The sequence below is a fragment of the Otolemur garnettii genome, unplaced genomic scaffold (genome assembly GCF_000181295.1).
Source record: "Otolemur garnettii isolate 467f Iridium unplaced genomic scaffold, OtoGar3 scaffold00014, whole genome shotgun sequence".
Classification (NCBI taxonomy): domain Eukaryota; kingdom Metazoa; phylum Chordata; class Mammalia; order Primates; family Galagidae; genus Otolemur; species Otolemur garnettii.
The window spans coordinates 17,803,052-17,825,650 of record NW_003852409.1 but is presented as its reverse complement, the minus strand read 5'-3'; the positions used below and the strand labels follow the sequence as shown (position 1 = coordinate 17,825,650).

At 42.7% G+C, this 22,599-nt stretch overlaps 2 protein-coding genes across 3 annotated transcripts in view; both read right to left on the bottom strand.

The window, feature by feature from the left end:
- The window catches only part of TMEM268 (transmembrane protein 268), a 23,810-nt gene extending 23,437 nt beyond the window's left edge, over positions 1–373 (bottom strand). The window contains exon 1 of one of the 2 annotated variants that reach the window (XM_023510591.1): positions 191–373. The gene's annotated coding sequence lies outside the window, so the exon portion shown is untranslated. The remainder of the gene's footprint in view (positions 1–190) is intronic. The other variant, XM_023510589.1, reaches the window with a different exon arrangement.
- Positions 374–8,397: 8,024 nt separating this feature from the next.
- Positions 8,398–16,718, bottom strand: ATP6V1G1 (ATPase H+ transporting V1 subunit G1). Its single transcript, XM_012802419.2, has 3 exons — positions 16,520–16,718; positions 12,365–12,465; positions 8,398–9,226 (listed from the first exon to the last, which is right to left on the bottom strand). The coding sequence occupies exons 1-3, from the start codon at positions 16,599–16,601 to the stop codon at positions 9,053–9,055; spliced, it is 357 nt and encodes a 118-aa protein (XP_012657873.1). The 5' UTR covers positions 16,602–16,718; the 3' UTR covers positions 8,398–9,052.
- Positions 16,719–22,599: the final 5,881 nt, after the last annotated feature.

Below are 22,599 nucleotides of genomic sequence, written 5' to 3'. Positions count from 1 at the left end.
CCCCGCGCGGGGCTCGCCCGCGGCCTGGAGGGACCTCTCCTCTCGGGGCGCGCCGGAGCGGAGCTGCAGGCTGCGTTTCATCAGCCGGGCGCCCCCGGGGACGCCGGAAGACGCCTCCGGCTTGGTGTCTCGGGCTCTGCGCGGGCCCGGCCCCCGGGCGCCGTGACCAGGCCCAGGTGAGAGCCCTTACCTGTGTGGGCTAGTCCCCACTCTGACATACAGTCACCTGATCGCTGGATTGGGCAATATTTGGGACCAGAAGTTTCTCAGGGACTGGTTTTCAATGAAGAACTATGTGTGCGCTGCACGTATTAAGAGCATAGATTTGAGCATCAGACTACCTGGACTTCATTCCAGGCCTCACTTGCTTCATATGTCATCTTTGGTAAATTATTAACCTCTCTGTGCTTTCGCTTTATGTAAACAGATAATTACACTTTTTTCATGGGGTCGCTTGAAGATTTAATGAGATAATCTGTGCGAAGTGTTCGCTACTAGACACGTAGTAAGTGCTCCTCGGAGTTCACGACTGCCAGACCCACAAGTCACTAGCTGTTGCCTGCGACCCCCACCGTCATCACTCCTAAGTTCCAAGGGTTCTGCAATGCAAAGTACCCTTTTCCCTGAGGGAAGCACTAGCCTGGTGTGTTTTTCAGTAGAGTACACATGTACGGGTGTGTTTGTTGGACACTCTGCCTTTTCATTCAACAAAGTACCAGGCATTCATCTGCTGGAACACTCCATTCTGCCTCATTTCCCATTAAGGGGCACGTACACTTCCATATGTTGCAGAAAAGGACCTTCTTTTACTCATTCCTCTCTCAGTGGACATGAAGGTGATTCCCACTCTTGCTGACAGGCCTTGCTGAGATCTTTCTAGCCATGTCTCGCACACACGCCACAGCTTCCATCTCTACAGGTAGACTTGCTGAATCAGAATATGCATGCATTTTTAATTTCAACAGATATGACCAAATTGTTGGGGACTCTCAGACCACAGGGCTTATTTAGCTGGCTGCATGCTCAGCCAGGCCACAGAAACACAGTGCTTGGGTGCAGCCAGCAGTAATTGAGAACCTGAGTTGCAGCTACCATCCAGGTGTTTGAATTCACCAGACAATTGAGGAGCTAGGCCAGTGATTTTCAACCTGTGTGCCATGAAAATTTTTAAAGATCATTAATTAAATTATTTTCAAAAGAAGTTCAAAGCACAGTAAATCTATTTTTTACTTTTTTATTTTTTGATCAACAGAATTTAAGTGTGCCACTAAAGTTTAACTGTAGGTTCAAGTGAGCTGTGAGATAAAAAGGGTTGAAAAACATTAATCTGAACAGTAGGCTACTAAAAATGAAGTTCATTCATTTATTTATCAACAAATCAACCCTGGGTGCCTGCTAAGTGCCAGGCATTGTCCTGGGCCAGAGCGAACAATACATTCAAGACCCTGGGTTAGTGACCCTAATTTTGAAAAAAAAAAAAAAATTGAGGCCATGGGAGCAAGAGCCCCAAGGGATACTGGAGGTTTACAAATGCTTATAGAAGGTTTATATTGAAAGGGATTCTACAGCAGGTCCATGGCTGTCACATCTAGTCTCTACCTCTCTGGGAAGACCACTTTCTCCACAAAGTCAGATGTAGTCCTCCTGCCATTTCTGCCAGGCCACCGTCACTCTCCTTCTCATTGCTGGTCACTCCAGCATGAACTTAGATGTTGACACATCAGTCTCTTATACTAGGGAGGTGCGGAAGACAGGGGCCTTCAGAGCTGGCCAGCCAGGCCCTGCCACTTACTGGTTTGTGGCCTTGGACATCTCAGTTCACTCTCTGACCTTCAATTCCCTCATTTATAAAAAGCAAATAATAATACCTCCCAAGTTAGAAGAGATAGCAAGAATTAAATGAAATGATGAGGTGCTTAAGAACTCAGTAAAACTGAGCATTCTTTGACAGCAAGGCATCATGAGTTTGCATCTCAGAAACTTCAGCGTGAGACCTGTCCTGGCACTGTGGCATGGGGTAGGGATGCAGGATGGAGAAAGGGCAGTAAAATCCAATAAAGGAGAGTGAATTTAATCAAGTCTTCTGGAAAGTAGGCGTCAGCGATGATAGCTTGTTGGATCTACAGTCCTACTCTGGACTAATCTTTACCCACTCACCCCCCTACAAACTCTACACTCTAAAAATGAAGAACATCTTGTTATACCCCTGATCTTTCTCCCTTCTAGTTCTCAGTGGGTTCCATCCTCCCCATCTGCAAAGTTATCCACAACCCCCTGCACACACACCCCTTGTCCCTGTTACATTCTCAGATCTCAGCTAAAGGGCCCTTCTTCTGGGAGCCCTTTCTATTCTGTTGGACACCCAGCACCCTGGCCTGGGTATTTGTTAAAGGCATCTGAAGTAGTCAGTAAGCAGATATGAATGAAATCATCAGAACCTCAGCTACAGATAAAGCCAAGTAACCACAAACCCCAGCCAAAGCTACCCTTACTCAGCAGTTGCTCCATCTGTCCTGTTATGTTTGCAAGGGTTACAGACCCACGTCTGAGGGCTAGCTGCCAATGCTATTTGGCAACTGGGGTGAAGTAAAAGAATGAACTTCTTTTCAGCCTGGCAGAATCATAAGGCATTGCCCCAGATTGTACAGAGAGCCTCAGAACCACTGGATGAGTAAGTGAAAAGGAAAAGATAAAAAATCAGTTCTTGTTTTTGGGAGCTGGTTTGCCAGATATAGATCCATTGACTTCTTAAACTTTTTAAAGAAACATATTGCTTGAAACATTCCCATGGCCTGGACAAATGAAATCATACAGCGATTCGGGCTAGAAAGTCAGACCCAGCTTCAAATCTAGCCTTTACCAGTGACCTTGGGCAATTAACTTTATCTTTCTGGGCCTTAGTTTCCTAATTTGTAAAATACAAATAGTAATACATCAGAGAGATGGTGGGAGAATTATATCATGTGGGTAAAGCACCATGGATTGTTCATAGTATAAAAGTGATGTTAATAAATATGAGCTATTTTTAAAATAATCTCCAAAAGTGTGTCCCACAGAACATTCCATCGCTAGTGGCTCTGGTACGTCCATTTCGCTCCTGGGAGTCACATGGCCAAATGATAGGCTCCCCTACAAGATACTCATGATATAGGTCAACAGCATGTGAGAGCTTCTGACTGAACATACAGCTGTCCCAGGCAGGAGGTATGCTGACAGAAAGACAAGTCACATGCTGTTTGTCAGGAAACTGGGTCAGACCAGAAGAGAAATACTCTGAATTCCTGTCAGGAAGGTCAACAGTCCCTTGGGGATGGTAGGGGTCTTTTTCTACACTATGTAAAGAAAGACAGGAGCCAGAGACAGGGACAGAGGGAATAAAATGGGGCAGCACCAGAAGGGGAGCTCACACCTGGCTGGGGAGAGGAAGGAAGGGAAACTGCAGGTAACTGGGCTTTTAAGGGGAGAGCTCCACTGCCCAGTCTTTTCATCTTTAAAAGCCACCCAGACATGCTCTCTGAATAACCCTCCTTACTTCTCTCCAAACCTTATCTTCAGTGGCAGCTTTCTCTTCTAGAATGCTGCCGCTGTTCTCTTCGTAAGTTATTTTCAAGCAGTAAAAAGGGGGTTGTGTTCCCTAGACTTATTCCCATCCATCATCCCCCCAAACATAGTAAGTCATGCCTTTAAATTCACTCACATTTGACCCAATAGCCAATCAGTGTCGTTTAAAAAACATTTTTCACAGATAGATGTTGACATGATGATCTGGCAACTTCCAGATCTCCCCAAACCACTGGTCAAATCCTTTGATAAAGAATATGCTCCCGGGCAGTGCCTGTGGCTCAAAGGCGTAGGGCACTGGCCCCATATGCCGGAGGTAATGGGTTCAAACCCAGCCTCTGGTCAAAAAAAAAAAAAAAATTCTGCCTAGCTTGCCTCTTAAGATTTATTGCCTGGAAAGTGGGGGGAAATGTAAAACCAGAACTTCCTGCTTGTGCAGAAACTTTTTTAGTAATTTCAGAGCCACTTAAGTGATGTGAGGTCAGTTGACAGGAGAAAAACACTCTGAGATCTGCCAGATTGTCCCTGAAGAAGCAAAAAAAATAAAAGCAGCAAAAAAACAAGGGACATGGAAGACTCATCAAAGCATGTACTTTCCTTCCTTTGAACAGCTTCAGTTAACTTCTGATATCATCAGGCTTGAGTGGAAGAAAGGCCAAATGTGCCAGGACATTTGGCACATGCAGAATGTTCTCTTTGGGCCTCCTTCTACCAGGCCCAGCAGCTTTATTGGCTTTACTGGGATTGCAGGAGTCGGAATTCCCCTCGCACCAGCATCCTGGGGGAACACCTGAAGGTGGAGCAGTGACGTTTTCTCTTGCCACCTGAAGGCTGATCTGACCTGACTTCAGTTCTGTCACTTCCTTGCTCTGTGACCTTGAACATTCTGTAAACCTCTAGGGTTCTCATCCATGGGAGTAGGGTTACAATGCCAGACCTGCAGGGCTGCTGCATCTTTGAACACAACAGGCCTCCCTCACTAGCAGCAGAGGTTCCATGTGTGGCTCTGACAAGCTACTTCACCTTTCAGAACCTCACAGGGATTTTCTCTCCATCCATAAAGTAGGAGTGGCAATTCTTTGGTTAAACCATATGAGATGTTACCTACAAAGGTTACGCACCACCCATGGCAGCTACCTTATGTGGCCTTCCATCAGGGAAATCTTGAGTAGATCTGAGCTATGGCATTAGATAGAATGTTTGAAGAGTTTCTGTGCTTGTAACAAGTAATACTGGGGGCATCTGCCTCTCTAGGCAGTAGGTTCATAGGACATAAAGTTGTCTGAAAAGCAACCGAGGAGCATCATTCTAGAATTTATGAGAAAAGTAAAAGAATCACAATGGTAAGATACACAAAGGTTTTGTGTTACCCAGGTGATTTTTTTTCCTATGCAGTGCAATAAAAGGATGGAGTGGTTAAGCACACAGATGCTAAAGCCACAAGTCTTGTCTTTAGCACTGCACATCCTTAACCTCTCTGCCTCATATCCCATGAGAGTTGCTATGAGCATTAATGTAAATGCAAAAAGTTCTTAGAACTCGCTGAGATGTAGAAAGCTAATATTTGCAATTGTAGCAGATACATTCTTTTACTCATGTAATAACCCGGGGCTTATTATTTCTTGGTCTCCCTTGTAGTTAGATTGGTTCATGTGACACACTGACCAATGGCCTAACTACAAGTGTCACATGTCATTTCAGGACTGACGTAAATTGGAGTTGCTGCATGTTTGCCAAGTTTTTCTTCCTATCTCGGCAATCCTGGAAACCATGTGCTGAGATGGTAGAACCACAAACTGGAAGTACAGGTGACCCTTGAACAACGGAGTTTTGAACTTGGAGGGTCCACTTATATGTATACCCAGATTTTTTAAAAAACAAAGCAAACTGAGAATTTTTAAAATAAATCCAAATCAAAAATACAGGTACAGTCTCCTGCAGGTCTTAAACCCACATACAGAAAGCTGATTTGGAAACTTGGGCATGTGCAGGTTTTGGTACACATGGGCAGTCCTGGAAGAATCCCCAGCGCATACTGAGGAAGGACTATAATCTGAATCAGACACTCCCTGTAGTGAACCACTGCCCTTAAGTTACCCAACTTGTATCAAAGTTGGCAAGAAATAAACCTTTTTAATATCAAGCCACTGAAATTTCAGAGCCTATCCTGACAAATACACCTATTATTAAACTTCTAATCATGGATGATTAGTCTGAGAAAAGGACAGCAAATTTAAAAAATCAGGAAACCTCTGCAGAGCACATAGAACATTCCAGGCACCATATGTAGTGCTTTATTTTTAATAATTCTTTTATTGTTACTATAAAACAGTGATTCTAATCTGAGGGTGGTTTTGGCACCCAGGGATTATTTGGCAATGTCTGGAGACATTTTTTAATTGTCACAACTGAAAGGGTTCTACCAGCTTGACCAGGGACACTGCTAAATAGCCCTGCAGTAAATTAAGCATACAGAATGAAGGCCTTCCATTGAAACCCAGACCCTCTATTCTCAGAGATATTCACAATTACATTTCTCTTCTAAATATATTCTGTACATACAAGGTACAAGTATAGGATGTGTATATCCTTTTTTATGGTCAAATTTAAACAAATCATATTGTTCTGCATGTATTTATCTTACATTTCATTCCACATCAGATCAACCTATCTGCTTCACTGTCCTTGGTAGTGTTAAGATGCTAATTCTTTAGAACAGACAACAGTGGAAGTGCCCTCACGTCCCAAGAAATTGAGAGCTTTTCAAAAATCATCTTTCCGTCCTTCCACCCCACATTGATTCAACTGGCCTGGGCAGGGTCTGAGCACTCACCAGTTCCCAGGGAACAATCAGTTTGAGAATTACAGAGCTCAGCCCTCCACCTGTGCACTGGGACTCAAGGTCTCCAGATCCCTGGAGATCTGGTTCCTCCCAGAACACCTCGGTTTCTCCTTCTTCCTCCTTCCCCACCAATACTTACTACTTCCCTCAAACTGCCTCCTCTATCAGCTACCACTGCCTCTCTACCCCTCTCACAGCCAAATCTTTTTCTTCACTTACTTTAGCATTCCAGTCTTCAAACCATTTAAGTTCCTTTCTGCCTGCTCACCAACTGCTTTACTTTTCAAGTCTTGTCTTTTCCTCTGAACTGGCCATTATCTCAGCCCTTTCAAACTACTCCCATCTTGCTGGCTTCCCCCAACTAACATAATGCTGCTTGGTTCAAGGTTAAGGGTCAAGTAGTCGTATAAATAAGCAGAACTCTATTAATCAAGAATGAAAAAATATTGGTGGCAACCAAGCTAAAAGCCTAATCCAGTGAATTCAAGTATTTTCATGTTCCTCTAAGTTTAGGAAATCTGTATTTATAGTTAGCAGAGTTGCTTACACTTAGCAATACCAAGAGAAAAGTCTTCATAAAACAGGGGGTGTGTGTGTGGGGGGGGGGTTAGCTGGGACATGTTGAGATAGAGATGTTGACCAGACATGCAAGTCAAAATATCAAGTAAGCAATTCAATGACCAGGATTCAGGTGAAATGGGTTAGAGAAGTAAACTCGGGTCTTCAGTACAGATGGTAAAGCCATGAAATGGTTTCACCAAGGAAATACGTAGACAAGTTCTAGAATAAAACCTTGTGAAATGGTGAGGAGGAATCAGGAAGAGACTGAGAAGGAAGCACATCACTGCAAATACCACCAAGAAAAGTGGTGGTTCAGGGAAGGAAGGGTCAATTCTGTCAAAGAATACTGAAGGTCAAGTACGAAGAGGACTGGATTTCTCAATCAGGACATCACTGCTGATCTTGACAATTTCAGTGGAAAAGCAAGCCTAGAGTATCTTAACCGTAAAAAATGGAGGGAAAAAAGCTCATAAATTTTGAAGAATTCTACTGTAAAAAGGAGCAGAGAAATGGAATGATAACTAAAGTATAGTGAGATCAAACCATCCCAAGTCACATAAACAGTTTTTAAAAGACCATGTGGAGACAAGTGACTCAGTCTTGCCTGCTAACCCACAAGCTGACTTCTGATGAACCCTAGTCCCACGAATACCTGATTGGTACTTTACCATCCTTAGTACATTTGTAATGTACTCATTACAAATTCTGCTCCTGATCAAAGCAACCTTGATTTTATCACACAAATTAAGAGGCCATGACACAAACAGTATTCTTGTCTGTTATGAGGTGGTGCCTTTGTCTCTGCAGAGGATATACACCCTTTCCCTATGGCACATAAGGTCTGGGTCTGAGAATAAAACTATGGACATCTACCTATTTTGCGGCCCCCTAAGACCATGCTTCTTCCTATAAGTGCACCCAATAAATCACTCTATTTCAACAAACTGAATTTGTCTGCCTTGTTCTTTGGTTTCTGTGGAGGCTGCTTTGCACATAACCCTGTCACAGAACTGACCATCTTATTATCTTGTATGAAGCACAGAAATCCCATAATGTTCTTTCAATTGCTTCTACCAGAAATTATTTTGCAACCAAAGACTTTCAGCTAACAGAAGGCCAGAGGACATTCAATGGTGTGAAGATACGACAAGCATTACACACATCATTTAGCCCGCCAGGAAGCAAACGGGCTTGATAACTTGCCCAAGGCTGCCTTAATACAAGGTGTTCTAGAGAAAAGGCAACTAAAGACTAAACTGCTCCTTGTTTTTCAAGTCAGTTGTCTTATAAAATCACAAGCAATTTCCTTATATCATGAACATTTTCTAATCATGTATGCAAATATGTATGTGATACATGTGCTAATTTCCTAAGTTCTACAAAACGTGTGGGTCAAAGTGTACTTTGCAGTATCAAGAATGATGAACCAGAAGTGGAGAAAAATCATGAGAGTCTTTACTTTTAAATAATTATCAGTACACCAGGTAATAACATGTAACAAGTTCTTGAATTCTATCATCTAGTAATTTTGAGTAACAGAAACTAAAAGCAGCCCTAACAATTACATTAGTGTCTATTTATTCTAACTAATAGCAAGAATGGACATTTTCAGGCTAGCTGCTTCACACAGGTTACAAATAACTACTTACTACTTTTTCATAGATAAAGCCCCTGACCTTCAAGAAAGCATTAGGGAAAAAAATTACTTAATCCCTTTCTTTCTTTAAAGAATTAGGTTGTTTTTGTTTGTTTTACTAGCATTTAACAAAGTCAACACTGATATATACTGACCAAGTAAATATACTTAAGAAAGTCAACAGTGAGCTAAAAAGCATGAGAAAACAAATATATGCATATTAAATTTCTAAGAAATATGAGGTAAAAAGATGAAATCTTTAGACAAGTTCTAAATCTGTACAAAGAAGCCAGATTTGCTCTCCAAAAAGTGAAGGGATCTACTATAGGATAATATACAGCAATAATTTAATGCTTTTCATAAGAACAGAACTCGAGCTTTGCTAAAGCTTCATACTCCATGAGGGCATCTAAAATGCCAACTCGTGGAACAGGCCTTCCTTTCTTCTTCTCCTATCCATTTATACGGTAGTTTTCATGGATTTCTGGCCGGATGTCACAGACAAAGGCCAAGAGGTTATCCAAGACTTCATCTCTGTTCTGATGGAAGTAGGTCTGGAGGATGGTCATCTTCTCCTGGGTCTCCTTCTCCACTTCACTGCTGCAACTGCCATGACATCCCAGTGCCTGGAAAGGGGGAGCAATGACACAGAAGGATGTGAGGCTGGTCAGGAATGTTTCATAAGCTCCTTGCTGACTTATGGAGAAACCCAGGTTCATCAATAAATGTAAGTAATTAGTAGGCAATGTAACCTCATGCCTGAAGAGCACATGGGGAAGTAGGTACTACCAGAGTTACTAAGAGCCACTACCAAAAGTAAACTGCACAGCATTTCCATTGCTAGGAAAGACAGCAGTGGAAATGGGACACATGCTCACATGTCTCCGAAGTCCAATGTGTAGCCCTAACCAAAGACTGGAATCACATTAAGACCCAACAACTGAGCACCAGTTAAACAAATGATGGTGTTTCTACACATGAGAAGCTACGTGTAAAATATGAAGTATGGGGGGGAAGCAAGATACACAATAGTAATGTGGTTAACATATTTTGTATGGTTTTAAAAGTGGGGAGATACGTGGTATTAAAAAAATATATATATATAGGAAGTTTCACCATACTGGTTAATGTTGAGCTCACGTTTAGCAGTAGATTCACCAGTGTTATGCATATATAACAACTGCTCTTTCGAATATAAATATCCTAGAAAAACTGTTAGCAGTGACTGGCCAAAGAGGACTGCAGGTCTGAGTGAGGAGGAGACTTTCTCACTGTTGCCCCTTTTTATTGCTTAAATTTTTCTTACTGTCTGCATGTTTTACCTCTCAAGTTTCTATCCATAATTTAACACCCTGACAAATTTTCTTTTACTTTCCACTGTCTTCATAGTATGGCTGCCGTTTTGTTAACCGCTATGCCTACTTTATTAGAACCTGATCCATGACGATCAGGAGATATCATTTTGTGTCTGACCCTTTTTACCACCTAACCTGCTCTTGCCTTATTATATGTATAACATTAGCTTACAAAGCATTTTCTCATTGCTTATTCCTCACAATAACCTACAAGAAAGCCATCACTTCACTTTTTTTTAAGAGTTGGGAGTCTATGCTATGCTAGTCTGCTATCCAGACTAGCCTTAAACTCCTGGGCGCAAGCAATCTTCCCACCTCAGCCTCTCAAGTAGGTGGGACATGCGCACCCCACTGCACTCAGCTTTATCACTCCACTCTGTACAGAGTAGGAAACCAAGGGTAAAGAGAGCAAAGTAAACTTGCAAAGATTCAAACCCACATATTCTGAGTTCAAACTTAGGGCTCTTCAAACTATACTATCATTGTTCAAATTATAGAAATACTCTGGGCATTTCTCAATAGCAAGGTTGCTAACTCATATATTTAAATCCATATCACCACAGGGGGTGATGGGGATGGATGGCCTAGCTACCTTTGTTCTATGAACCATACGCTAAACTCTAGTAAGTTGTATCAAGAACTGAAGAGGTGGCTCGGCACCTGGGGCTCAAGTGGCTAAGGCACCAGCCACGTACACCCAAGGTGGTGGGTTCAAATCCAGCCCAGGCCCACCAAACAACAATGACAGCTGCAACCAAAAAATAGCCAGGTGGTGTGGTGGGTGCCTGTGGTCCCAGCTACTTGGGAGGCTAAAGCAGGAGACTCACTTGAGCCCAGGAGTTGGAGGTTGCTGTGAGTTGTAATGCTATAGCACTCTACTCAGGGACAGCTTGAGGGTCCTGTCTAAAAAAAAAAAAAGAACTGAAGAGGTAATGGCTCAGCCCCTGTAACTCAAGCAGCTAGGGTGCCAGCCACATACACCAGAGCTGACAGGTTCGAATCCAGCCTGGGCCTGCCAAACAATGACAACTGCAACCAAAAAATTGCCCAGCATTGTGGTGGGTGCCTATAGTCCCAGCTACTTGGGAGGCTGAGGCAAGAAAATTGCTTAAGCCCAGGAGTTGGGGGTTGGCTGCTATGACCTGTGACATCACGGCACTCTACCCAGGGCGACAGCTGGAGACTGTCTCAAAAAGAAAAAAAAAAATTGAGGAGGTTACAATAGAATATTTCTACAAAGACTAGACCTTGTACTTTACAGTACACCATTGATACCACCTAGATAAATAACTACAGCACAGAACAAAAAAATATGAAGAGAAGGCTGTTGTGACACAAGAGTACACACTGTTTTGTGGGCAGTTTGACAACTTACAGCACTGTGCTTGCCAAATACAAAGACTGTCAAACCTCCTACTACTTAACGCTAAGGAGGCCTGTGCTTCAATCACTGGTCTTGGGCCTGGAAGCATGTATGCTTGGTGCCACAGAATTTGAGAATGAAACATACAAAGCCAAAGGCAGAACTGAAGGAACGAAAGAGAACTGAGCACATTATTTAATCAAGGAAAAGCTAGGCTTTCACTTGGGTTTTTAATTATATAGGCCAATGAATTCCACTTAAACCAGTTTAAATTGTTTTTTCTGTTATCTGTACCCAAGAATCCTGATGGAGTTCTCCTTCTCTATGAAGTCCTCCTCCATCCTTTCTTCTCTCCAGAACTTGCCTTGTTTCCTCTACACACTCTGTGATCTGATTTTATATTACTATGTGTACTGCAATACTGCCTATCTGACTGGCTAGTGTCACTCTATAGCAGTGGTTCTCAACCTTCCTGATGCCATGACCCTTTAATACAGTTCCTCATGTAGTGCTGAACCCCAACCATAATTATTACTGTACTGCTACAGTAGCAACGAAAATAATTTTATGGTTGGGGTTCACCACTACATGAGGAACTGTATTAAAGGGTCACGGCATCAGGAAGGTTGAACCACTGCTCTATATACTATGTCTGATTTATGTTTGTCCCTGTCACAGCTGTAGATTTTCATGACTTGCATTTTATTGTCTGAGTCTCCACACAGTAAGCTAAGCTCCATGAGGGCAGGGATCATGCCTACTTCCAGTCAGAGCTGATCCTCACCATCTGGCACTGTGCCTGGCACATGCTAACCGTTCAACAGATATTTGTTAAATGACTGAATAAATGAACATGAGGATTCAATGTAGGAAAAACTGATCACCCTACGAGACTCAGCCTGAGCATCCAATTAAACAAACAATCACAAAATTTTCAAAATTCTACCAGAATCAGAATCTCTCAGCCATGCTGGATATTTTGAGAGCTTGGGAAGAGGAGGAGCCTCAGGAAGCTAAAGCAGTAATAAAAACAAAGGGGGCCCCACCGCAGCTTCTTTGGCCTTGAACTCTTTCTCCCTCTGCAGGCGGTACTGTTCAATTTCAGCCTGAGCTTCTTCCTTGGCCTGCTTCAGCCTCCGGTTCTTTCCTGTTTTCAAAAAGGAGAGCTTCATCAGGAAGTGGTTAAAACACAAGGAGAAAAGCAAGATGGTACAAAACAGTACAAAACAGTACAAAACAGTAAACAAAGAAAAAAAATATTGAGACACGGTCCCAAGAGATGTGCATGGGCAAGAGGGAGTTCAGAGGCAACACAAAGGTTCCTGCCTTCTACAAGCTGTACTTAACTAGGAAGTGGCCAGATAAACCAGAATACCATCCCTAACGATAGCCCATAAAAATGATGGGGGAAATGTAGAATGTGTCAAAATATTCTCTCAATCTTAAATACTAAGAACCATTATAAAATGGGGTAACATTAGCCACCTGGGGAATTCTTCCTCTTCTCAAGAAATAAACAACTAAGTATGCTGCTAACTACAACTGGAGCCCTGATTAGAAGCTTAGCAAGGAGGCTAATAGGCTCCCAAAGGACACCAACCCAAAATGTAACTAATGAAACAGATGATGTAACACTGGAAACTAAAACTCAGCACCTGTCACTAAGAAAGCAATGGAAAGTGGTGACTGGAAGGCACGCTGAATGGAGAGTACTGAGAGAGGACTGAATGGTTAAGACTGCACAAGGAGAGAGACAAGGTGACCTACCTGGGTGTTCTGGTTTCTACAAGAGAGTAATTTAACACAACACACAGCAAGAAAAAATCTCTAGGTTTCGTCAGAGCCTCTATGAAAACAGACCACAACACAACTCTTTGCTTTGAATCTCTGCTTACCAAACTTCATTGATACCCAAATGGAAAAGTGTGTGTGTGTGTGGGGGGGGGGGTGTCCTAGACAATCAACCTGCGTAATTATATTACCATAAAAAACATCCTGTATCTAATAGTAAGCTTTGGTATACCTCATTGTATATCAATGTCCAGAGCCCATCTGGATGAGTGAAAATGAATTTAGCCTTCCACATTCTAATTTAAGACCAGTATTTTGGACCTGTAATGGCCTGATGACATCAATACTCTGTGAGGCTAGTTTAAAACAATTAACAGGTCTCTAAGCACCTCAAGTTGATATTCCTCCAGTATTATTTCAGGCCAACTGCTATCAGCTTTTGCTCACCTCTACCCCAATCTTTACTCTATATTTCCAAGTCAAACCAACTATACACAAGTAACATTCACAGACCAAACATACGCAGTAGTTTAACATGATTTCATAATAAACCACTCCCAACTCCAATAGCTTCTTGAATTTATGACTTAAAATAATATGATTCATTGCCTTTCATCAAACATCTTCAATTTTGATAGGTTTCTCTGGAAACTAAAAATATTTAAATAGTAAATCAAACTTTTCTTTTTTTTTGGCCAGGGCTGGGTTTGAACCCGCCACCTCCAGCATATGAGGCCGGTGCCCTACTCCACTAAGCCACAGGCGCCGCCCTCAAATATCTTTTGAATCTTGTTTTTCTTGAGCCTTACATACAGGATCAGAGTTTTGTTTCCCCACAATGAAATAAACCATAACACAAACTTTTTTTTAATTTTAAGGCCCAAAGCAATGACTTCATGAAATTTGGGGGTTGGACAATTTTACATTATATACTGCCTCTTCCCCATTAATAGACCAAGTCAACCATAATTACAGATGAAGAAAGGCAATCATTTTTTTCAAACTATAGCTCTTCTGAATACTTCTGTTCCTAAAATATTAACAATTCTGAGATGCATAGCAGCCATAAACTAACCCCTTTAACAAATTCATTCCCCAAATATGTAATAGCTACCTGAGACATATAAAATCCTGCACCAGGCTTGACAGGATATAGGAAAGTGTAAAACATGACCCTTACCCCTCAAGGCATGCACAATTATTCTAAACATGCAAGTATTCCAAGTACAAGGTTGGGCAATTAAGTTTAAGAATGCATCCTAGAAAAAGTGCTACATACCTCATTCCTGAATATCACTACAGTCACCTTTAAAGTACTCCCCTTGGGAAGCTATGCATCAGCACCAGCGCCTAGTCTACCCTTCAAAGCACTTTTTCTTCTTCTTCTTTTTTTTTATTAAATTATAACTGTATACATTAATGCGTTTAGGGGGTACAATGTGCTGATTTTATATACAATTTGGAATGTTTACATCAAACTAGTTAACACAGCCTTCACCTCACTTAATTATTGTGTTAAGACATTTACAGTCTACATTTAATGGATTTGACATGTACTTTTTCTAGGATTAGTTCTCAAACTTAATTGTCTGACCTCATACAACAGCTCCGATCACCATTCCAGAAAAGGAGTTTTAAAACTGCTTTAAAGGGTGGACCAGGTGCTGGCACTGGTGCATGCTTCCCAAGGGCAGTACTTTGAAGGTGACCATAGAGACAGTCAGCAAGGAAGTATGTAGCACTTTTTCTAGGCCAGACAAGCAAACTTACTTGTCTGATCTTGTATTTTTTTCCTGCACTTTCCCCAAATACTCTCACATCCTCCCCACAAGATACAATTTCTGTTCTTAATGACCCATCATGGAACAAGTTCTAAAAAGTCATTCTGGAAATACTCTATCACGGACATGACTGGAAATATTCTGGAAAGAACACAGGACTTTCCAGTCACCAGAGCAAGAAAAGGCTTCTTTCCATCCCTAGCACCCTCAAAGAAAGCTTGTCCTATGAAATAGAGTATTATATGACCCCTAAATGAGAAAATAGAAAAGCCATGCTTGAAATTTACTTGGCTGCTGTACAGAATATAAGCCATAATACCAGGACAAACACCAAGGAACTACTGAGATCAACATTCCTCTTATATTAGCCTTACATGGGATAGAAGGTCTTGGCCTCAACTATGCTGTTTCCCAGAGTATGGTCAAATCCATTTCTTCCTGAGCTTCATTTCTCCCAAATATAAAATAAAGATAGAAACACCTTTCTCATCAGATAGGAAACTAGACACATAAAACAGACACAGTCCCTATTCTCTAGTGTAGTCTAGTGACAGAGCCACTGCACTGCAATGACAGAAGCAAGCACTTGGAAGGGACTTCTAGACTAGGATGAGGCTTTCAGGAAAAACTGCTGCCTAAATTTTTGAGGTCTGAAAAGACTAAGGGTTAGAGAACAAAGGGGATGAAAATGGGAAAAGGCTCTTCCAAGCTGAGAAAACAAAATGTACAAAGGCTTCCAGGTGAAAGAAATGAAGGTGCCTTCAAGAAATCACAGCTATTCACTACGGCTACAAAATACCTAAAAATGAGGTAAGGGAAGAAAACTGAGAGCCTAATGTAAGAGCTTCCTCCGCGGCCATTATTCATTTGCCAGTAAGATGGTAGGGAAGTCATTATTTGCATTTTAGAAGGATGATCAACTGCAATGAGAATAATGGACTGGAGTGTAAGAAAGCTTCTTCCACGCCCCAGACTAGATTAGATGTACCTGTTCTAGTCTTTAGCAACCATGAATTTCTCAAATCTAGCCCTTCACCCATTAAACATCTGCTTCCTTTATTGGGACTGTGAATGTCATGATGGTGAAGCCAATTCACGAACCGGGCACTACTGGACGCACACATACACAAAGTTTAAGTAACAAGCGAGTTAGATTACTATGGGAGATTCTGAAAAACTGCATACTGGACTAACACGCAGAAGGTCGAGATGGGGAAGAAAGTGGGGAGACACCCCAGCTTTGGCGACTTTGACACTAAAGGTGGCAAATGAGGGAGAAGAGACAGAGGACTCCAGATTAAGACTGTATCAATGGTGTCTTCCTTCACTGAGACTGAGCACCCCAAAGTAGTTAAGAATTAGGGTGGAAAGACAAAGTTCCGTCTGTATATAACGTCTTTCTTACGCCTCTTGACCCCCAGGACGTTAACCCATCGTTGTCTCCACGCCCGATTCACTATCAACACCGTGGCTTCCAACCCCAGAGAGTTTCGAAACACACAAGCTCCCCCAACTCCAACCACAACCGCACCCCGCAATTTTTCGGGCCTCATTTACTCACTGCCTCCCGCGGCCTAGCCGCCTTCCTAAAACTCGCACCACGCCTGGCCGCCCCACCCCGAAACTCACGCTTGCGGGCCTCGGCCACCTTCTCGGCGGCCCGCTTCTCGGCCTGCAGCAACTGCTGGATCCCCTGCGACTGACTTGCCATGACGGCGGCAACTCTGAAGCCGAGGCAAGCGACCGGCCCCAAACCGCCCTTAGGTGAACTGATCCTGCTGCCCACAATCTGCGCCTGCGCCTTGCTAGTGCGCCTGGCCCGACGGTCACGTGATTTACGCAGCGTGAGGTCAGCTGACGCTCTAGGAGTCCTGTGACCAGAGCGGAACCGGAGGGGCGGAGGTGGGAGAGAGTGGAGCTGCTTGACTGCGCCTGCGCAGGCTCTCGGGTCTGGCTTCTCCCGCCCTTCCAGCCTAAGCCGCCTACAATAGCTGTCCATTTGCTGTGTCGGGCCTTGTAACCACTCTGCCACGTCGTTATTCCCTAGTGCCTGCCTTTACCACATGCCCACGTGAGAGACCAGACCAAATCATGTATCTCCTGTTCTTCACACTGCTCTACTCCCTCTGTTTCTGAATTTTGGGGTGCTCAAAATATAGTAGAGGGTAGTTAAGGAAGATTTTTGTCAGCTGGGGATGGAGTCTTTGGGTCGCTAGTAAGGAGGCTTGGGATCAAGTCCACCACTAACCTGTGTGATTGGGGCAGTTCTCTATCCCTTTCTGAAGCAGAGATCAGGAACGAATTGTGACTGTTTTCCTTAAATATTTAATGCCTGCTACGGGTTGGTACTGAGGGAAGGAGAGAGAACAAGACAGACAACATTCCTGGTAGAGCTCACAGTTCGTGGATAAAAGACAGATTAACTAAAATAAATAGGCAGTTACAAACTGTTAAAGTCATGAAGGAAAAAATGCAGAGTGCTTTAATAAAGACCCTATCAATAAGGAGTGGGGAGTGTGGAGGTGTCCCGGAAGGTTCTCTAAGGAAATGGTGTTTTAAAGATACAAGGAATGAAGAGTTACTCAGGAAAGAAGAATGGGGAATGAGGGTTAGGGAAGGTAAGGGGGGGAGGGGTGAAAAAGAACCAGTATGTGGGGGTTGGGGGAAGCAACTTGGTACAGAGACATACCCCAACTCACCACGAACAAGAAAATAAGAAGCCAATGGCTGAGTTCTACAATATGAAAGGCCCTGTCAGTGAATCCCTGGACTCCATGCTAATAGCAGTTTTGAAGTACTGCTATTAATCCTTTATTAGGTGAGTGTTTGAATCCAGTTTGGGCTGCAAAGTAGAACTTCTGACCAAACTGTGCTCTTCTGTAGGAATCTAGTGGGCTGTGGAAAGGACCGGAGGACCGCTTAGAGTCCACCAAGTACTGAGACATAAAATCATGCCAGATCCTTTTGTCCCCCCCCCCCCGCCATCTCTGTTTGTCACTGTTGGTAGAGTGCTGTAGGTATCACAGTGTCTTAGCTCCTTCAGTGCTGTGGAGTCATAGATCACAGCAACCTCAAACTCTTGGGCTCAAGTAATTCTCTTGCCTTGGTCTCCCGAGTAGCTGGGTGCCTAACTGGGACTATAGCCCTCCCCCCAAGGCCTGGCTATTTTTAGAGATGGGGTCTTGCTCTGGCTCAGGCTGGTGTCTAACTCCTGAACGTAAGCAATCCACCTGCTTCAGCCTCCCAGAGTGCTAGGGTTATAGGCATGAGCCACCACACCCAGCCTCAGATTCTTTTCTTTTTCTTTCTTTCTTTTTTTTTTTTTTGAGACACAATCTCAAGCTGTTGCCCTGGATAGAATGCTGTAGCATCATAGTTCACAGCAACCTCCTAATCCTTGGGCTGAAGCTATCTTCTAGGTTTTCTATTTTTAGTAGAGATGGGAGGGGTCTCGCTTTTTGCTCAGGCTGGTCTTAAACTCATGAGCTCAAGCAATCCACCCACCTCAGCCTCCCAGAGTGCTAGGATCACAGGTGTGAGCCACAGTGCCCAGCCAAATTCTTTTCTTGATAGAAATATTCAGCACTCAAGACCTGGATTCATAAATGGGAACATTTTCATTTGACTGAGGTTAGGGGTGGGTTTGGAAAGAAGGCTAAATTCCAGACTATACCTATTCTTTTATTTTTCTTTCTTTCTTTTTTTAGAAGAGAAGTTTAGCATGAGACACCTATCCTTTTCTGATAAAGAAACAGGATTCAACTAGTCTCTGTGACTTTTAAGGCCATTCATTGATTTTAGGGGAGGATGGCTGGACTCCCCAAAGTCCCAAAGACCAGTTGAGTCCCTTTTCTCATATCAGAAAAGTATATTAATTCAGGAATTAGTGTGGTGTGCTTTCAACACCCCTGACCTCATTGATCTTGAAGGGGTCTCTGAAAAGCAAAAAGCAGCCTCTGACCTTTATTTAGAGGGAACTCTGTAAAGCAGAAAGCAACCCTAAAGTAAGTAGTTAAAATTGACAAAGCAAAGTATAGGACCAGGGAAGATTAATGTAAGGATGGATGAATTTATTCAAAGGCAGATGGAACAACATGGCTGAGGGGCACCTGTGAAAGTACCTGTGGTGAGAATAAGACGGAGTCAGGCAGGCTAAGGCAGACGTCACACAGCTGGGCTGGTCAGTTTAGGTCCTGCCTAACCCTCACCCTCTATCTCCCATTTGACACAGCTGGGCTGGTTGGTTTAGGTCCTGCCTGACCTTCACTGTCTCCTATTCTTACTGTTTTGTAAATTTAGCTCCCACCCTAAAGATGCCTATCTTAAGTAGTGCAGGTGGATTGATTTAGGAAATTAACTTTTGACATAGTAATAAGTCGCCAAGTTATACTAAAAGTTATTGTGACCTTTGCTTTGAACTATGCAAATTAAGAAAGAATACCATGTGGGAAAAGGGTAGCTTTGGGTATATAAGAAGTAGAGATTTGAGTAAAGATTGGGGAGCTGTTTCTGCCACCCCTCTACTGCTAAGCCTTTTCTTAACTTCTGTAGAGCTTTTTTATGCCTATCAATAAACTTTGAATACTCTAACAGGGCATATACTTTATTTCATCCTGGTTGTCCTGTCTGCTCAGAAGGGTGTGTCAACCGAAAGCCTCTGGCCAGGGTACTCCCTGGTGTGACTTGAGGCGCCTCCTAGACGGAATGTGGACAGACTGTGAAGGTGGCAAGCAGAGTTTCTTTTTTTTGGCTCTCTTTTCACAAGGGACAGTCACCTGTCCTACTCTGTTTTTGTGGCTTGTGTTTGCTAGTGGTGTATCTCTAATTCTTTATCTGACCACCCAAGAACTCCTGTTTAAAGCTCCAGCCTGCTTTCGATCTGAATAGGTGTTTGTCAGAAATCAGGTACCCAGGGTGGAGGAGGGGGGTGTCCCACAATAACTAGGAAATAAGGTGACACAATTGACTTCCAAAGGAAAGCCTTGAAGTCTTGAAGCTGTTGGCTACAGCAGAAATTTGTAGTCATCTGAAGGGAACAGAGTGGAGCTCAGGCCTTATTCCCAGACCAGGGAATATATTAGTGTAGCTAAAAAAAACAGTGTGCTCATTCTGAGGCATTCTTGTTCATACACAAGCTGGAAACAAAAAGAAGGAGCAAGGGGGCTCTTCAGAGGCCCCAGCTTAGCAGCGACTTAGGAGGATGGGGTCTCTCACATCTTTGCTAAAACTGCTAGCTGGCCTGGGTGCAAATCCCAGCCCTGTCATTTAGCAAATTAGCCACTCTGAGCCTATGTATGTTAAAAATAGGGCTAATATTGGGCGGCGCCTGTGGCTTAAAGGAGTCAGGTGCCAGCCCCATATGTAGGAGGTGGTGAGTTCAAACCCAGCCCCGGCCAAAGAAACCGCAAAAAAATAAATAAATAAATAAAAATAAAAAATAGGGTTAATATTAGCACAAGAAAGTGACTATAATCAACAATAAGTTAGGGTATACTTTTAAATATAATGGAATTGGAATGTTCTTAACGCAAAGAAAGGATAAATGCATGAGGTGATGGATACCACAATTACCCTGATATGATTAATTCACATTTATGCCTTCATCAAGACATCATATGTACCCTATAAATATATGTTACAAATAAAAAAAATTGTAAAGGTTAATAATAGTATAATAGAGTTATTCTGAGGATTAGATAAGTGAATACATGTAACTGGCTTAGAACCTATTCACTACTGATACCTGGCCCCCTGTGAGAATGATTTCTCAACAAAAAATAATAAATGACCTAGTGGAGCTGACCAATGAAAATTTCCCTCTCAGCTGGAATCAGTGGCTCACACCTCAATCCCAGGTACTTGGGAGGCTGAGGCAGGAGGACTGCTTGAGCTCAGGAGTTTGAGACCAGTCTGGGCAGCACAGTGAGACCCTTTTTATATTTATGTAAAAGAAAGGAAAACCTCACCTTAAACAAAGTGACTGCTTGTAGAGACTCTATGGGCCACTGTACATGGCTGGGCAGGTTGTAAACTACACAAGGAGGCAAGACTGAGCTAAAATCTAGCCACACTCTGCCCATTTGGCCCAAAGGAAACATCTTCAAATTTATGAAAGGCTCCTGGGGCCCCACATAGTAGTCCCATGACAAAATCTGAAGTGAGGATATAACATGCCCTGTGGGAAACTCATAGAAGAACTGAACGCCCCACCCACCTCCCACTCCGGGTTTCCTAGGAGACAGCTTCCTCCTGTCCTCTGGCTCAGATGACCACTTATTATACATTCTTCACATTGGAATTGAGAAAGAGACAAGATTTTTATCTGAGAAATTAGAGCCCCCTTTAATTATCAGGCCCAGAGAGTTGCTGAATGCAGCAGCCATGTCTCAGTCCTCCCTTGAGCTAAATAATTATCTCTCAAAGCCAAGCTCTAGACTATTTTTTATTTTGGCTTTGAGAGGTTTTTGTTACAAAAGGGTTATTATAGGCCTCCCGAGTAGATAGGACTACAGGCGTGTGCCACCACAGCCAGCTGCTTTTTCAGTTTTTTGTAGGGATGGGGTCTCATTATGTTGCCCAGACTGGTCTCAAATTCCTCCCTTCAAGTGATCCTTCCATGTAGATTTCCCAAAATTCTGGGATTACAGCAGTGCTGGCATGGTATGGAGAGGTTTTGAGGCAGATAAAACAATTTGGGCAAGAGCCCTGAGGCAAAAAAGAACAAGGAAAGAGCAGTGAGACTGGAGTGTCCAGAGGGAGGGGGAAGAAGGTTCTGGGATGCTGACAAAGGACCGATGGACCAGCTCAGATGGAGCCTAGAGAACTGGCTAAGGACTTTGATCTTTAACTTAAAAGCTAAGAGGAAGCCAGCAGAGGAATAGAGGTGTGCATTTGAAAAGAGGGCTCCTGCTGTGTCTGCAGTGGGGGAGGACAGAGCTTGTGTGTGTATGTGTGTGTGTGACAGTGTGTCTGTGTGTCCTGCTTTTTTGTTCATTTTGTTTAAATAAGTGAGGCTTATTAACATACCATAGCATGTGGTTAAATTTTCATGGCATTGACAATATTGAACTTTACTTAAACTCCGTTCTCCTGAAAAACAGCAAGAGTCAAGACATCTCCCAACCTTGGGTTTTACAAAATACCCCCCACCATGTATCACTTTCCTAGAAGAATCATTCCTTCCTTTAGTTTGGATGATACATCCTGCCATAAGATTCACAAATAAACTCCCGTTTGTCTGTGACAAGGCCAAATGCAGACCCTCCAATTTCCAGATGATTAAGATTAGAATTATTTGTCCCCCTGAAACAAGCTAGATACAAAAATAAACATTTCCTGTTCAGCTGGTTGAGATGTCCCTTGGTTGCAAAACAATTCCAACTGTATATCACTGACCTGTCACTTGTCTCCTCCTCCCTAGAATCATGTAAGTCATAGCCACCTTGCCACAACACTTGACTGTCACATCTGGATGGTTCTCCCCTATTGAAATAGACTGAATAAAATATCTTCTTAATTGTCCCATTTCTTTTTGTCTTTTTTAAAAATTCAGTTTTAAAAAAATCAGTTTCAAATTATTTTCATCACTTTTTGTTTATGATCTAGATATTTTAAAAGCAAAGAAAATTAACTTTCAATGACGTTAGGAACTGACATTAGATGGCAAGTAAGTTATACAAATGAAACTATGAAATGAAGATCCAAATACC

Bases quoted from the DNA above. Each gene is read 5' to 3' on its own strand.
- ATP6V1G1 (XM_012802419.2), bottom strand. From the start codon at position 16,601: ATGGCAAGTCAGTCGCAGGGGATCCAGCAGTTGCTGCAGGCCGAGAAG. The intron at 12,466-16,519 runs GTGAGTTTCGGG...TTTTGAAAACAG, and splicing joins GGTGGCCGAGGCCCGCAAGC to GAAAGAACCGGAGGCTGAAG. The intron at 9,227-12,364 runs GTGGGGCCCCCT...CCCCCTTTCCAG, and splicing joins TCAAGGCCAAAGAAGCTGCG to GCACTGGGATGTCATGGCAG.